Genomic DNA, 16,511 nt, shown 5'->3' with positions numbered 1-16,511 from the left:
TCCAGAGGTTTGGATCACCTCTAAATGCCTCCCTCAATGTGTTTGAATACTTACTTTCAAAGAGAGGGCTTTGGTTTGAAGAATCCGAGTCTTCTTGCCAAAGGACCTTTGAAAAAACTAAGTATGAAGAAAGGAAAGAGAAAGCAAGAATTCTGTTGCTTTGGTGTGTTTTTCTACTGAGGTATGCTCTCCTATTTATAGGCAAATGGTTCAGTATAGTTGCAGAGGAGTGAGCTTGCTTAGTGAGGTTGATTTGGTTTTCTTGGCCATGAAGGAAGTTTGCAAATATCTCTTATGCAATGATGAGAATTTTGATTCCATTTGATCAATCCCCTAGCCCTCGATTTTGCTTGATCTTAGGGGATAATTCTGAGACAGAAATGAGCTCTAATTGGTTGGTGAGAAGATTCCTTGGGTGATTCATCAATTTGCCATAAATTCTCAAATGTAATCATTACATAATCACGTGTTCTTGTTTTGGGAATCTTCCTCAATTCTTATGCTATGGTGAAAATGAATGCATGGCATGTTTTCAGATGTGGTATGGGTCGTGTAGCATCCATAAGTGAGGTCATGTGCACATAATTTCAAAGTTCAAAAATGAGGCATGACCTATAATTTCACTTCATGAGGCCAATTTTGAACAAGCATAACTCTTAGCTCAAAATGAATTTGGAGAAGGTTGAACACAATTTGGAAAGCCCTAAACATCTACTTCAAATCATTAGTTTATGGTTCCTTCAGAATCATTTGGGAAATTTGTGAAAAATGAGCCCAAAGTTGGATAAAAACTAGGTTAAAAACACTTACAAAAATTTCTAAGTTTTTATAACCTAAAGCTTCAAAATTCCAAAACTCTTAAATGGTTGATCTTTTGAAAAAAGTTCCTATGTAAGATGTTGTTTTTTTTGCAAGATCTACAACTTTAATGTTGGAAGTTTTTTGAGTCGTGTAGGTGAAATTTTGAGTTCCAACAATGCCCTCAAAAACCCTAATTCTCGACTTTTTGCTCCTTGGTGAATCTCTTTGAATTTATTTGGTCAAATGAATTTAATATCCATATATTGATGATATTGATCTTTGAAAGTCATGGTTTGACCAAAAATCTTAAAAGTCAAAGGTGAACCCATATAGTTGACTTTTTCCTCATAAAGTGAAAATTTGGACTTTTGTGTAGAATCAAGATCTTCTCCTCAAATGAGTGATGTAAATGGATTATATTGAGGTAGTAGAGGTTCTTGAATCATGTCTTGAGTTTTGGATCCATGCCCTGATTAAAAGTCAACTATCCTGGTGAATTAGGTCAAAAACCCTAATTGTCGACCATATGAAAATAATGACCGTAGGCTTTGAATTGAGGTGTGATGTCCAGTGGATCTTGTCATATGAGCTATTTGAAGATGGTTGATGTCTTTGAATGATCCCCTGGGGCTTTTTAGGGTTTCCCAAAGGTGATCCTTGATTTTAGTCCTTGATAGGCTCAAAAACCCTAGTCTGGTGACCTGAGTAAACCTGTACTCAGATGACTGGGTGTCTAATCAATCATAGGTGAAAAAATGAAGCTCTTGAGTCCTATGATTATGTTAGAGACGAATCCTTCTACTGATTGATCCTTTGCCTGAGTTTTCTTGTCTTTGAACATCCTCGATTAAATGCCAGATGAAGAAGTGACTGCTCTGGGTACTTGCTTTGACCTGATGAAAATCCTGAAGATATGTCATCTCAGGGGGGTCAAAAATTAGGGTATGACAATTTGGTTTACATAAATGGAAGGTTTATGATAAAGTAAGAGGAGGTATAAAGAGACATACCTCATTAATTAGTCTTATATTGATCTTCGATTTTCTGAATCAGTTTATCATCCTCTTTAAAGGATATCACATAAGATGTCCCAAACGTGGATTGATATTGAACTATAAGTTTTGGTACTGTTAGTACATTGCAACACATGTTTTGGTTTAGTACATTTTTTTGGTACTGTTAGCACATTGCAGCACATGTTTGGGTACTGTTATTACATTTTTTTGGTACTGTTAGCACATTGCAGCACATGTTTTGGTACTGTTAGTACATTTTTTTGGTACTGTTAGTACATTTATTTGTATGAACTCATTTTTGTATGTGTTAATTGTTGTGTTTAAAATATTTAGATTATCAAGTGATAGACAAAGAGTGGACTAAATTTCCATGGTTTAGTCAAGAGTACATCAACGGTGTTACTTGATTTTTAGACTTTGCCTTCACTAATGAAAGCCCGCAAGGAGGAGGATCGTGAAGAGGTGGTCTTAGATGATGATGGAAAGCCTATTGGACCCAATGATCGAACCTTGACAGATTTAATAATATAGTTGTGTTTTATATTGTGTAACTCTTAGAACTTATGTTTTGAATTTGAAATGACTCTCTTGAGAGAATTAAACTTGGTTGTGTTTAAGAATATGACATCAAAACTTATCTATATTTTAGCGACCTTATTAGTCTGTAACGTCACTTAATGTTATTTCTTAATGAATATTTTGTTCTTGACATTAATGTTTAATTTGCTTGTAATTAGATTCTAATCATCAATGTCTACAAAAATGACTATTATTGTTAGAATTTTATATTGATATAAAATGACATTTTTATGCCATGGCACAATAAACCATATATGGCAAGATTAAGGGTGTAGAACGTACACAATATTTTCAGGGTTTGATATTGGTGGTCACAAACAAATCGTGGCAAGATTAATGTTGTAAACGTATAAAATATAGCCAGGGTTTGATATTGGTGGTCACAAATAAACCGTGGCAAGAGCGTGGCAACTAAACTGTATTCTATACATAAAATAAGAACCGTGGCTTTACGATATGGCCACAGTTTAAAACTGAGGCGAAAGACAAACCGCGGCCTTAATCTAGATCCCTAAACCGTGGCCTATACAAGCCATAGATGACCATAAAACATGGCACAAACAAGAAAACTGTGGCTTATACTTTAGGCCACGCCCCCATATCCCTCAGTTGTATTTTTGTGGCCAAAGTGTTAGACCACAGTTATTTTGAATATTACCGCGGTTTTTCTGGCCGTGGCAAATGACTTTTTTTTTTTTAGTGACATAACTAAAATCTTATAAAACACAAAACACCTCTCCCTCAAGATCCTCAATATGAGATAATAATAGGATTTTATTGTCAGGCACAATATATGACTAGACATAATAATAATAACTTAAAACTATGATTCACTTCCATTAAGCATTGGCTTCGTGCATTTACATTTTTAGGAAATTGTTGACAAATTTAAATGGAATAGAAATTTTAAACTTTTGATCCCCTTCAATATTATTACCATTCCCATTTCCTTTGATGTCTTGATTGTCAATCAACTGTAATCTCTTATTTTCCTTAGGACCATGTTGCGGGGGATTTGGTAAAAATTTTGGATATCTTTTGTCCAAAACTGGTTGCGAGGTTAATCCTATTTGTTGGTGTGAAGCAGATGGTTGAGACTGATTTTTTGAGATCTCCGACCCCAACCAGGCCATGTTTGTTGATTGATTATTGTTTGTGTTGTATTTAGACAGAGCATCACCAGCGCAATGAGGACACAACGTGAGTTTCCAGTTCACGGTTTTATAGACTTGTTCAAACATGTAAAACAAGGCTGATGAAGGATGTCTAATAGGACCATTCACAGTGTAATTCAAACAAGCATTAGACACATGAAAATTAACAATCATAGAAAGACCGATATCTAAGCTGTTTTGACCTAAAATATATCCACTATTAAAAGCGTAATAGTGTGCCACAGTTATTGCATAGAGTTTGTTGTCCTCTCTACTCTTTCTCTTCCCCTCTATTACTACAAGGCCTCCTCTTCCTGCTCTACCATAGCAGAAAACCCAAGTCGAAACACCACCGTCTCGATTAAAGGATTCGTTGAACTTGAAGGACGTAGTATATTTAAAGCCAGGGTCACAAGAGTAAATGAAATGAAGAGAATTGTTTTCAGCTCTTCTTGAAGATCTATGGATCTCGAGATTCATACCTTGGCCATAACATATGTGGTCCGTGAGACCGAGAACTACGACATTGACACGGTCACGATCGTCCATAAATTTACCAAGCATGAGTGTGCAGTTTGTCATAAATATGTTGTATCGCATAATCCAACACTCGCAATCTTCATCATCGTCGTCGCTGTCATCGTCGTCGCTGTCATCGTCATCTTTTATCATGTTGATGGAAGCATGGTTTCCAAGTATTACATGAAACTGATCACCACAAAGGGCGTTTCCCATGTGACTGTCAGACTTAGACACTCCAAACCAGGAATTTGTGTTTTGTTTTTCTACAGGTTGTGTTCATTGGGGAAACTTATAAATATGCCAAAACGGAATCGATTTATAAAGCTACTTTTTATGGTTCGTTCTTATCTTTAAACACGATATTTAAAGATTTATTCTTACCATTGATTCTTAATAGATCCTAATGCATTTTTATTGTTCGTTTTCCATTATAAATTGTTGCTGTTGTGTTAACCTCACACAATTCCCATATTTTTCCTTTATTTTTAAGATAAGATGTCTTTTAGAAAAGGGATTGACTACTTTGAAACATATACTAAAGGTATGAAACTCATAAACAATTCAGGTAGCAAATTCATTTCCGTTTTCTAAAAGATGTATTACTCATGAATCCAATAGTTGATATTTCTTCCTCTCATCTCTCATTTAAAAAATGCTCTCACTTGATATGCTCCCATATATATATATATATATATATATATATATATATATATATATATATATATATATATATATATATATATATATATATATATATATATATATATATATATATATATATATATATATATATATATATATATATATATATATATATATATAAGCAAGTACAGTGGCGTCCACTGTGAGACTGTGAGACTCTGGTAAAACTATTCTAGCCATGCCTTCTATTATGACCACCATTCCTAGCCCGAATCGTTCCCACTCATGGTTGCTAGCACTAAAAAAAATGCTTAGTAGTGACGTGATTTTCACGGCACAACATCTTTTTTGCGACGTGAACGTCTATGCTGCAAGGGAGTGCGCAACAACTCAGCAGTGACATGATTTTCACGTCACTAATTTGTGACGTGAAAATCACGTCGCAACATCCTGCACATAAACGCTGCAATTTAATGACGTGATTACCATGTCACAACTTTGCGATGTGACTCCTCACATCAGCATGTTGTGACATGATATACATGTCATTAATTTGTCACATGTAAATCACATCACTAAAATTACATTTTAAAAATAAAATATTCTGATTAATATTAATAAAAAGGTTTTTAGTTCTAATTCTGATTTAAAATTAATAAAAACGATTTATTTAAATATAAAATAAAAATTATAATATAATAATAAATAAAATATAATCAATAAACAAAAATAAAAAAGTTATGAATTAAAATTAAATTTAATATCTTACATAAATTAAAATTTAATATCTTTCACAATTTCAAATTTCAAATTAAAATAAAAATAAAATTAATCTTTTGTGTCAAAGGTTGACCTGCACAATTGACTTTTACAAGAAGAACTGCAATCTTGTGGATTCTAATTGAATCAAGCTCTCCTCTTTAAATAAATGATGTGAGTGGATTATAATGTTGAATTGAAGATCCTTGAATCATAGCTTGAGCCATGGAGCCATGTCCTGATTAAAAGTCAACTTCCTAGATGAATTAGGTAAAAACCCTAATTTGTGTACCAGATGAACTTGGAAGTTGCTGATCTTGAATAGAGCCATTCTTGTGCTTTGATTTAGATGGGATTGATCATTTGAGCATATGAGAATGCTTTTACTCCCTTGGAAGCAACAATTTTTTTGATATTTTGGTTAGTAAATAACATATGCATGATGACAATCATAATGATGATGATCCTACCATTTGAAATGGGGTGGGATCTCAGTGGTCAAAAATTGGGGTACAACAGCTGCCCCTATTTTATGTTCCTGATAGCAGATGAGGGGAAGATGGAATCTTCGTCTCAGCACGGTAGGGGGGACTTAAATACAGAATGATAGCACAATTTAGACACTGAGAGCCCACATGCATGATATGAATGCGATGTATATATTTTTGATTTTATATGGAATAAAGAAATAAACAACATCCTTCCTTCATATTACTAGAAAGGGACCTGATTTATTGGGGACACATAACAAATCGTCCCTGACACTGGGGAGACTAATCAATATTACAGACTGTTCCTGACGCTTGAGAGACTTTCACTCACTAGGGAAAGAAAAACATCAGGCTCCTCAATGAAATATCTCTAACACTAAGAGACTTATCTTTCATTGGGAAAGAACATCGGGCTCCTCAATGAACTGTCTTTGACGCTGAGAGACCTATCTTTCATTGGGAAAGTATATCGGGCTCCTCAATGAAGTGTCTCTGACGCTGAGAGACCTATCTTTCATTGGGAAAGGACAGACTTCAATAAGAACTGCCTCGACCGCTGGAGAAAATTCCATTCATAAAGGATAACTACCATGTTCTGCAACCGATTGTCTTCATCATCTTGAGAAGGCTAACCATCTATTGAAACTCTTATCATGAACTGTCTCTAACGCTGAGAGACCTATTGTCCAAAAATTTCTTCACCACAAATAATTCGATTGCTCCATAGAGATTGTCATCTTCTTTCAAGAAGGAAATGCCAGACATACGTGTTTTCTCAAATAAAGAGACCATTTGCTTGTTGCCGGGTAATAAATTCGGAAGTAGCAAAAATATAAATATGTTGTATCGCATAATCCAAAACTCGCAATCTTCATCATCGTCGTCGCTGTCGTCGTCATCTTTTATCATGTTGATGGAAGCATGGTTTCCGAGTATTACATGAAACTAATCACCACAAAGAGCGTTTCCCATGTGATTATCAGACTTACACACACCAAACCTGAAATTGTGTTTTGTTTTTAAAGGTTGTGTTCATTGGAGGAACTTATAAATATGCCAAAATAGAATAGATTATAATGCTACTTTTTATGGTTCGTTCTTATCTTTAAACATGCTTTTTTAAAGGTTTATTCTTACCATGGATTCTTATCGATCCTATTGCTTCTTTAATTGTTCGTTTTCCAAATTAAATTGTCGTTGTTGTGTCAGTTAAGGGTCGTAAAACGGGCCGCCCACCCCTCCTTATGCCCGCTAAAAAATGAGCGGGGCGGGCATGCCCGTCAAGTAAAATGGACATAAAAGTCATGTCTGTCCCGCCAAGATGGCAGGCGGCGGGCTTACCCGCCTATTTTTATTTATATTTTTTTAATAGATTAATAGACTTTTTTTTACCTTTTAATTAAACTTTTCACATATTTTTTAAAACAATTTTTTATAAAAGCAACTTTTTAACAAGTTTACTTAAAAAAATATTACATATATTTATAAATAAATATTTAAAATAAACTATAAAAAATTGCAATTACTAGAATTAACTTAAAAAAGAGTGAGTTTTGGAGGAGGGCTGAGCTTTGACGGACGACGGGCTTTGGCGGGACGGGTATGGCGGGCGGCGGGTTTTGACAGTGCAGATTTTGGCGAGCGGCGGGCCTAAAATACAAACTCAACCGACCATTTTTTGACGGATGCGCGGGCCGGCCCGACGGACCACGACCCGTTTTGCCACCCCTACTGTCAGCCTTACACACTTCCCATATTTTCCCATATTTAATTTTATATTTTGATTTGGCATTAACAATATGCAAAACATATTTACACTTATTAATATATAAACTTGCCTATGATTTAAAATATCTTGACTTTTAATAATTATAATTATAGTATATTTATTTTGAGAAAGATAATATATTTAGTTTTAACTTATTTTCATATTAAAAAAATCAAATCATTTATATTATATTCATTATTTATTATAGTAATAAATATATTCAGTGATTACTGTGATAAATCTATTCATTAGTGTGATAAATCTTTTCATTAGTATTTTTCAACTAATAAAAAAACAAAAAGAGAAGTACTTTTTATTATAAAAGAATTATCTTATTTTAATAAAGACTAAGAGAAGTGATTTATTTAATATAATTTTTTTATTATAATATTTATTTCAACTACATAAACTTTATTCTCTTTTTTTTTTTTATTACTTTTTTTATTGTAATATTCATTTGAATTACATAAATTTCATTCTATATATTTTATTATGTTTCTTTTTTAAAAAAAAAATCCTAAATTCATCAATTTACTTTAAAAAGTGTTAGGTATGACTATATCAAAAAATAGATTATTAAGACGATTGAATTTCTAAATATTTTTTAGAAGAAAATGTTTTAAAATGTTTCATATATTTAAAAAGTCAAATTGTATTTCCATTTTAAATATATAAGAAAGTATATATTTTAATACCCGAAATATTTACAATCATGTCTTAATTAAATTTCTAGTTAGGCTATATTTGTTGGACCTAATTGTAGGGATGGTAAGAACATGAGATAATTATGATTGATGAATACGTAATTTCTTATAAAAAAAATTTTGTTATTCTTTTTGTATTTTATATACATTTTTAACTATCACTATATTATATTTATTTACTATTTATAATGATATTGTATGAACCGTGCGAAAGCACCGGTAAATGATTTCTTACTTATTTTCTTTATTTTTCTACTAAAAATATACATTTTTCGACGTGCCAAAGCTACTTAATCTGTATATATTATATTTATTTATTATTTATAACATTGTGCAATCTTTGCGAACGCACGGGTAAATGACTACTCATGGTAGATTTATAATGATATTGTATGATTTGTAATACCCCGTATTAAATTAAATGCTCTAATGTTATTAACTGACACTGAGGTTTTATCAATTGGTACATTAGAGATACTTTTGGGACATTAAGTTAGTAGTGTTAACTTAAAGATATGTCCTTATATCTCTTCCTTTTTGGTTTTCTTCTTCATTTTGCAACAAAAAGAGAAAGTTAGAGAGAAGAGTAGAGAGAAGGAAGAGCAAGAGGAGCAAAGAGGAAAAAGCTTGGATCTTCATCATTTCTCCGCCGAATCAACTCGTCTTCGACATCAACGACTCATAATCAAGGTGGGTTCTAGTTAGAAACTTATAGTTTGTTTATGGATGAGAATCTCAGTTTGGATTGGGGTTTTTATGGAAACCTAGGTTTTGGACCATATTCATCAGTGTTCATGAATAAGTGTTTATAATCCATAAATATATCATCTATAGGTTGTTTCTATGCTTTAATATGATCTAGAACAGGTTAGGATGGTTTTAGATGGTTTTGAACCATGGATTTTGTGTGTGAAGCAGAGCTGAGAACTGAGTTCTCGCGCGCTTCGCGGCGCGAACGGGGCTGCGCGGCGCGAACTATGCAGGTTTTTTAGGGGTTTTGATTCTGCCTTCAGTACGCGGCGCATACAGGGGTTCGCGGCGCGAACATTTTGGGAATCCTTAGAGACTTGCCACTGCCAGTAGTTGGCGGCGCAAACATCAGTTAGCGGCGCGAACATTGTTGAAGATTATGAGGGTTTGCTTCTGCCAGAGGGTTCGCGGCGCGACCTAGCTGCTGCGCGGCGCGAACTGAACCTTTCTTAGCAAATTCTTTAGCTTAATGAGAAATTGTTTCGATCGTAACTTTTGAACCGTAACTCTGTTTTAATCGACGTTCGAAGCAGTAGTAGGCTAGAAGTGTGTACTCTCTAGTAGTGTAGGTTTTGGGAACAAAAGGAGAATTATTTAATCGAGAGACGGGAATTTGTTTGATTACTTGAGTTGGTTTTCGTTCGGAACCATGAGGACGTTATGCTTTTGGTATGATGCTTGTGTACTCTATAATTGTTGATTGAGTTCTATTGCAGGTGGATTGGTAAACCTTTGTTATATATATTTATATCAGAGAGGTTTGATGATCGCGACTTTACGTGTCTATAAATCTGATAACTGCAAGTGCACAGTCGTGTCGTGTAGTTTTAAAAGATATCAAATCCACAGGGACTATGAATCGATCTACCGTTATCTAAGGTTACTATGTAAAGCTAGGGGTACTAAAATTTCGATTGTTCCTAAGGGAAAGTGATTGTGAGAAAATAAAGAATAATAATAAAAGACAGGTATCAGTATGTATTTCGTTTAACTAAAGGTAATCCGAAGGTCCATTGGCTTTTGCATAATTAAATTAAAAATCTTTACTAATTCAATTGATTAAAAATCCTCGTCTCAAACTTTCGCTCTGTTGATTCAGATTACTATCCTAATCCTAATGTACGCTTTCGCCATCCCATTAGATTTTAGAAGAGCTTTTTGGAAACAACGTAATTAATAAAATGCCTATTTATGAGGTTGTTATCTATTTAAATCTCCTAATCTCAAACTTTCGCTCTGTTGACTCGGAGCAAGCTAATATCCCTAACGTACGCTTTCGCCATCCCGCTCGGATGTAAAAACAATTTTTGAAAATAAATAAGTTCCAATTAGTTTTAATACGCTTTCGCCATCCTTAAAACTAATGTCCTATGTCTACTATCTGGTTAAAGATCTCAAACTTTCGCTCTATTGATTTTAACCTTTGACCGTCTTAACCCCTCAAACTTTCGCTCTATTGGTTTTAAGACTTACTAATTAAATTAGACATACAAACCAAAAACAAGTGATATTTAATAAAACATAATTAAGCCAATTTATTTCGGATCCCTACGGTTAACTTACTTTACATACCGACACCTTTAGTAATTTAGCCAGACATATTAATACGGTTAAACATGCATAAATCGGTTCGGTTCATAATAATAAGCATATTAAATGGCATATAATATATCATGCAAATAAATATAAATAAGGCGGTAAATAAAAACCTGAATTAAATAAATGGTAATCGGATCTTCAAGTACTGAACTTCCACCACAGGTTGGCTGGATCGTTCTTCGGAATTTAAATGGCAGAAAATAAAAACAAGGAAATAAAATGATAAATCTAACGTAAGGCTAGATCTATAAAAAGTTCACAACAATTTCCAGTGTAGAAATCGTTGTGAGAAAATAAGTGTTTAAATGAAAGCAGAATAAAGAAATACGGTTCGCGGTACAATTTCGGCAGCACTTCGTTGGCAGGAAATCGGACTCCTTGGAAGTGAGATAGCAGGTCCTATTTATAGGAGAGGTTTTGCTGTGACGTTGCGTGAAAAGTGGGGATTTTTGCAGACTGGGTGTGGAGACGTGCGTCTCCGTTTCTTCAGGAAGCAGCCTTGACTGATTTGAGACGTGCGTCTCAAGTGGAGAAGATGTAGGAAGGCTTGGAGACGTGCGTCTCCTTTTGCTGAGGTGGCCTTTTGAACGTTGGAGACGTGCGTCTCCACTAGCTGGGAAGGATTGGGCCACGCGCCTTTGGTCTTTCGTTGGGCTGGTTCGTCTCCTTTTGGGCCTTTTGGGTCCTAATTGCACCCCTCTTTCACTTTAGCACTCCTTTTTCATCTTTTAGGCATAAATATTGGTCATTTAAGCTCCATTTTCTTTCCTTTTCGCAAATAGTCGTAATTAAAGTGTAAAACCTGAAACAAAGCAAATACTCGCGTAATATCATAATAAATTAACATAATAAATGGAAAATGCTATAAATATCTATGGATTTTAAGCTAAATATACGATATAAAATCGTGTTATCAAATTCCCCCAGACTTGAACCTTTGCTTGTCCTCAAGCAAAATAATAAGATAAAGATAAATGAAACACACTTCCTCCACGTCGCTCGGTCATACTCAGCTACATAGTGTTCTTATTTGAAAATAATGATAATGATCCTAGCAATAGACTTATAGTAGCTACACTAGACAACTCCCAGTATGCATACCAATCCGAATCATGCTATTATAGCTCGACCTTTGACTTGTCATCATGTTTTACCCTTTTCATTCGTGCGCAATCACATTAAGCCCATTATCTCGACACGCACATAGCAGAGTAGTCGGTTAGTGACTATGATCCTTCTCATGGAGTTCTGGCACAATAAGTGGTATACTCCTTAGCGCTCATTTGAGGATTGTGGGGAATAGGACAATAGTCCTTCCTACCAAGTTCAGTACCAGATGACTTCTGAACCAATCAACCATGAGTTTTTAAATTCTTTGTATTTGAGAATTGCGACCGTTAGGTTAAATGATCTTGCGAGGACCACCTTACTTAGTAGGCACATTTCTTATTATGGTTAAGCACATAATTATTATTATGAGGATCATACACTTATATTCATCGACTCTCTGCGTAGTTGGTGTCTAAGACGGTGCCGACTGCTAGAATAAACTACTAAAGGTTACTTCAAAAATTAAAGTCGGTGGTTTTGGTATAAAGGGTATTCAAATCGATTACGCATACTTGGGGGTTTTAAAGTGTAGGGACAATAAGGATAATAACTTGAATCAATTTCTATGCGTTTCGTGTTTGAGTAGCTTCGTATTTCACGAACGTGTGGGGTTTGTATTTATCGTTTAGGAGCAAAAAGTTTTGTTATGGCTCAAGAAAATGGAAGAAAGGGTAATAACTACGGAATTAAACTGAAGGGAAGGGAAATAAACATTACAAGGAAGGGAAATAAACTGAAGGGAAAATAAACTAAAGCAAGTAATGCGACTCCCCCAGACTTAGGTGATGCAATGTCCTCAATGCATGAGAACTACTCCTCAATGTTGCGGTTGCGAGAACTGCTTGTGCCTCTTGTACGAACACGACGACGTCTATCAGTAGGAGAGCTATTCACACGAATGTTAAGATCATGCAATTGTGTAGCAATTTCAGTGTATTGGCTTACGTTCCTACTAGCATAGTCACGGTGTTCTTGTTGCATCTCTTGAATGAGCCTCAGTGTTTCATTTTGGTTTGTCTGCATAGCTTGAAAAAGTTGGTCTTGTCGTTGAATTGCAGCATACATGGCATCAAGAGTGATAGGCGGAGGATTGTTTTGAGGAGGTTGGTTGTCATCAGCTTGTCCTTGGTTGAGTTCTTCGTCATTTGCATCCACAGGTTCATTAGGGTGATCAGGTTGGTTATCTTGAGGATTGTCTTCGATAAGCCTCCAACGCTGAACATAACGGATGTTGATTCTTTCAGGGCACGGAAGGATGACATAAGGAATCAGAACTTTGTTGACGACCAAGGTGTATCGACCATCATGGCGGGGTGAAACCAAGCGGGAGTCACGGCAATAGGTGAGGTCAAGTGATTGAGTAGGCATCATGAGATGAGAGAGTGAAAGGAGCTCATCACCAAGACCTAAAGCACAGGCCAAGGAAGTAATAATTCCGCCAAACAGAAAGGGGTTTGTAGCGGGGGCGTTGACACAGCCTTGGATGTGTTGGAGCATAAACGGTGCGGCATTGAAACGAAGATTGTTTAGCGCACAGTAAAGGAAAAATAGTTCATGTTGATTTACCTTGTGGTTGTTGGATCTCGCAAAAATAGTATGCCCCAAAACACGTTGAAAATAGCGTATAGCGGGGTTTTGAATGTGAGAAGCATGTAGAGCCCTCCAACCAGTTTGAACTTCGCCAGTGAGATTAAACCACAGGTCGAAGGCGTGTTGTTCCCATGAACGACCATTGAGTTCTTGAAAGATAGTGCGGAGAGCATTCGGTGACGTATTAAAATTCAAGTACGTAGCCACAGCTTCTTGATCCAAAGTATATTCACGGTTGAACATCCTAAATTGGATGCTACCGGTTAAGAGTGGTTGATCAGAAGGAGTGTCGTAACTGAAAGAACTCAAGAATTCTAAGACGAGCGGCTCATAAGTAGGTACGAGTTCGGTACAAAGATGGTGTAGGCTAGATTTAGTGAGCAAACGGGTAACACCATCAATGAGGCCTAGAGTTTCTAGACATTCGGTGTTCACAAATTTTGTGGGAACAACCGAACGTTCATAGAAAGCGATGTATTTGGTTCGTTGAGCATCATTATCGTCTTCTCGGAATATAATATTGTTAAGGTTAGGGGGTGGTCTCTCAGGACGCACACTACGGATGATTGAACGTGGAGGCATGATGAGTTTGAAAAAGAAAAATAGAAATGATGGTGGAATGGTAGAAAAGAAATGGTATGAAGGTTGTGAAGAATAAGAGTGGTGGTGGTGTGGTTTTATAGTGAGGTTTGAAAATGGTGTGGTTAATGTAGAATTAAAATGGATTAATGGTGGTGTTTGAAGTTTAAATAGAGTAGAGAAGTGGGAAATGAATAGAGTTTAAGAGGTGAATGATGGAGGATGAATGATGTTTATGGAGTTTAAATGGAATAAATGAGGGGAAGAATGAGAAAGAATGAATTTTGAAATTCAAATTCAAAATTCAAAATGGGAGTTATTGGAGTGCTGCTGCGTGGTCAACAATGCAGACTGCTGGCCTTGGGAGACGTGCGTCTCAGGCAGTCAGTCTGCTGGGGCAGAGCATGGAGACGTGCGTCTCCTGTCCCCTGAATAATTTCTGCTGGTCCCACACAGATGGAGACGGGCGTCTCCTGTTGCAGGCAAGTGGTTCACGCATGCAAGTGACCAGACAGTGCTGACATATACCATAAATTGTCCATCTGTTCAGAACAATGTCGAATTTTAATACTATTAACAGCAAAAAGTGATAACCAGGCAAATATATATAGCTGTCAATAGCAGTGTAATATAACACAGTAGCAGTAATCAAAAGAAATTTGCATTTAATATTAAACCAGTACTGAGTGTTAACAGAAGCAGAAAGTAAAAGTGCAGAAAAATGAAAATCTAATCTAGGAATAGAAATTGCTAAAACTAGAAATAAAATCTAATAATCTAATACGGTAACATCTAGCCACGTCTATTGTTGTTCACATTAGAATAAATGTGTTTGAAAACTTCGTCGAACTGAGCATTGACGGTGTCGATGAAATCGAAGAAATGCATATGCAAAGTGTGAAGCTCGTTGCGCACATGTTGTACATCTTGTTGCAGTGCAGTGATTGCTTGCTCGTGCGTGTTCAGATTAGGCATCCTTTGATTTACTGATGCGGTGGACGCAGCGGGTTGTTGTGGCTCGAGCTCGACATCAGTCATGTCAACAGTGTAATCATCAGCAGAATCTTCAGAAGGAGTCTCAGGCTCGTACTCGGGTATAGGCTCGTCTTCTGATAAAGGTTCATACTCAGGAATCGGTTCATCTTCAGGTAAAGGTTCATACTCAGGAATCGGTTCATCTTCAGGTAAAGGTTCATACTCAGGAATCGGTTCATCTTCATGTAAAGGTTCATAGTATCCAGGCGGTGTTTCAGGTTCAGATTCAGATACAGGCATTTCCTCATCAAAATGTTCATAAGCTTGAGGAGTTTCAGGTGAGGGCTCTCTCTCAGGAATCTGACCATAGTAAAGCCAGTTGGCAGGGTTGTGCACACTTGTCCTAGGATTCGGTAAGGTGAACTGATACCAAACTTTGTTATCAATGAGCAATTCAAACCGATCAGGTCCAAGGTTACCGATGATACCTCGATTAAAGCAGAAGTTGATGTCCATAGAGTTATGGGTACCATAAGGTGTCAGTCTAAGCAAAGGTACTCTCATTCCTATGGCATTAGCAATCATAGTGACAAATCCGCCGATCCTAATGGGTGAAACTTCGTCTTGCGTGATGCGCTCGAAGTTTGTTAGCATGAATGCGATGGCATTGACCGGGCGATTCTGAGAGGAGCAGAACATGATGAATAACTCTTCTCTAGTAACTTCAGTGACATTATCAGGCTTTCCAAAAATGTAGTGAGCAAGGATCTTGTGAAAGTAGCGGAAAGCAGGGTTGTGGATATTCTCAGAGTGAAATTCATTCTCTTCAGGGTTATCGTTTCCAGTGATTTTCCCCCAAAATCTTTCCAGCTCCCAGTATGCAAGATTTTCTTCAGCTACTTTGGCGTATGCATCTGGTCCATGAGGTAGTTCTAACATTTTAGCAAAGTCTCCCATGCAAAAATTAAATTCCATTCCAAAGAGTCGAAAAAGGATGACTCCTTTCTTCAGTCCTTGTCCACTGTTTGGAAGATAGGTCAGTGAGCTCAAAAATTCCAAAGTGAGTTTCCGGTAGGTACTAAACTTGCGGAACAAGTGGTAACCGGTCCAACCGATTTGGTTTAGCAGGTGCAAAACGCTTTCTTGGATGCCAAGTCGTATCATAGTCGGTTGGTCAGGGTAGCAAGTCAAATCTATTTGTCTTTCAGCCAGCTTATTGAATCTTGCTTCTTGTCCTCTACCACGGAACACAACTTCCATATTATCAACTCCTTGCATCGTAGTTAGTAGTTAATTGAAAAACCTAGAAGTTGAAAATATTAAGATAAGTTAGAACTAGGCTAGTGTTTATTTAAAATAAAATAAAAATTAAAAATAAAATTAGGTAACAAGTTATAATAATAAATATAATTATAAAGGAAATATTTTCTCAAATTAAGATAGTAGTTATAATTATAATAATTATTATAAGA

At 36.0% G+C, this 16,511-nt stretch overlaps 1 protein-coding gene across 1 annotated transcript; it reads right to left on the bottom strand.

The window, feature by feature from the left end:
• Positions 1-3,152: 3,152 nt before the first annotated feature.
• Positions 3,153-4,360, bottom strand: LOC131611875 (uncharacterized). Its single transcript, XM_058883714.1, has one exon. The coding sequence runs from the start codon at positions 4,283-4,285 to the stop codon at positions 3,257-3,259; it is 1,029 nt and encodes a 342-aa protein (XP_058739697.1). The 5' UTR covers positions 4,286-4,360; the 3' UTR covers positions 3,153-3,256.
• Between the last annotated feature and the right edge of the window lie 12,151 nt (positions 4,361-16,511).

This window comes from Vicia villosa, linkage group LG6 (assembly GCF_029867415.1).
Source record: "Vicia villosa cultivar HV-30 ecotype Madison, WI linkage group LG6, Vvil1.0, whole genome shotgun sequence".
In the NCBI taxonomy this organism is placed as follows: domain Eukaryota; kingdom Viridiplantae; phylum Streptophyta; class Magnoliopsida; order Fabales; family Fabaceae; genus Vicia; species Vicia villosa.
The sequence above is the reverse complement of the archived record's forward strand: the minus strand, read 5'-3'. Positions and strand labels throughout refer to the sequence as shown.

Coding starts and splice junctions, on each gene's coding strand:
- LOC131611875 (XM_058883714.1), bottom strand. CDS start 4,285: ATGGGAAACGCCCTTTGTGGTGATCAGTTTCATGTAATACTTGGAAAC.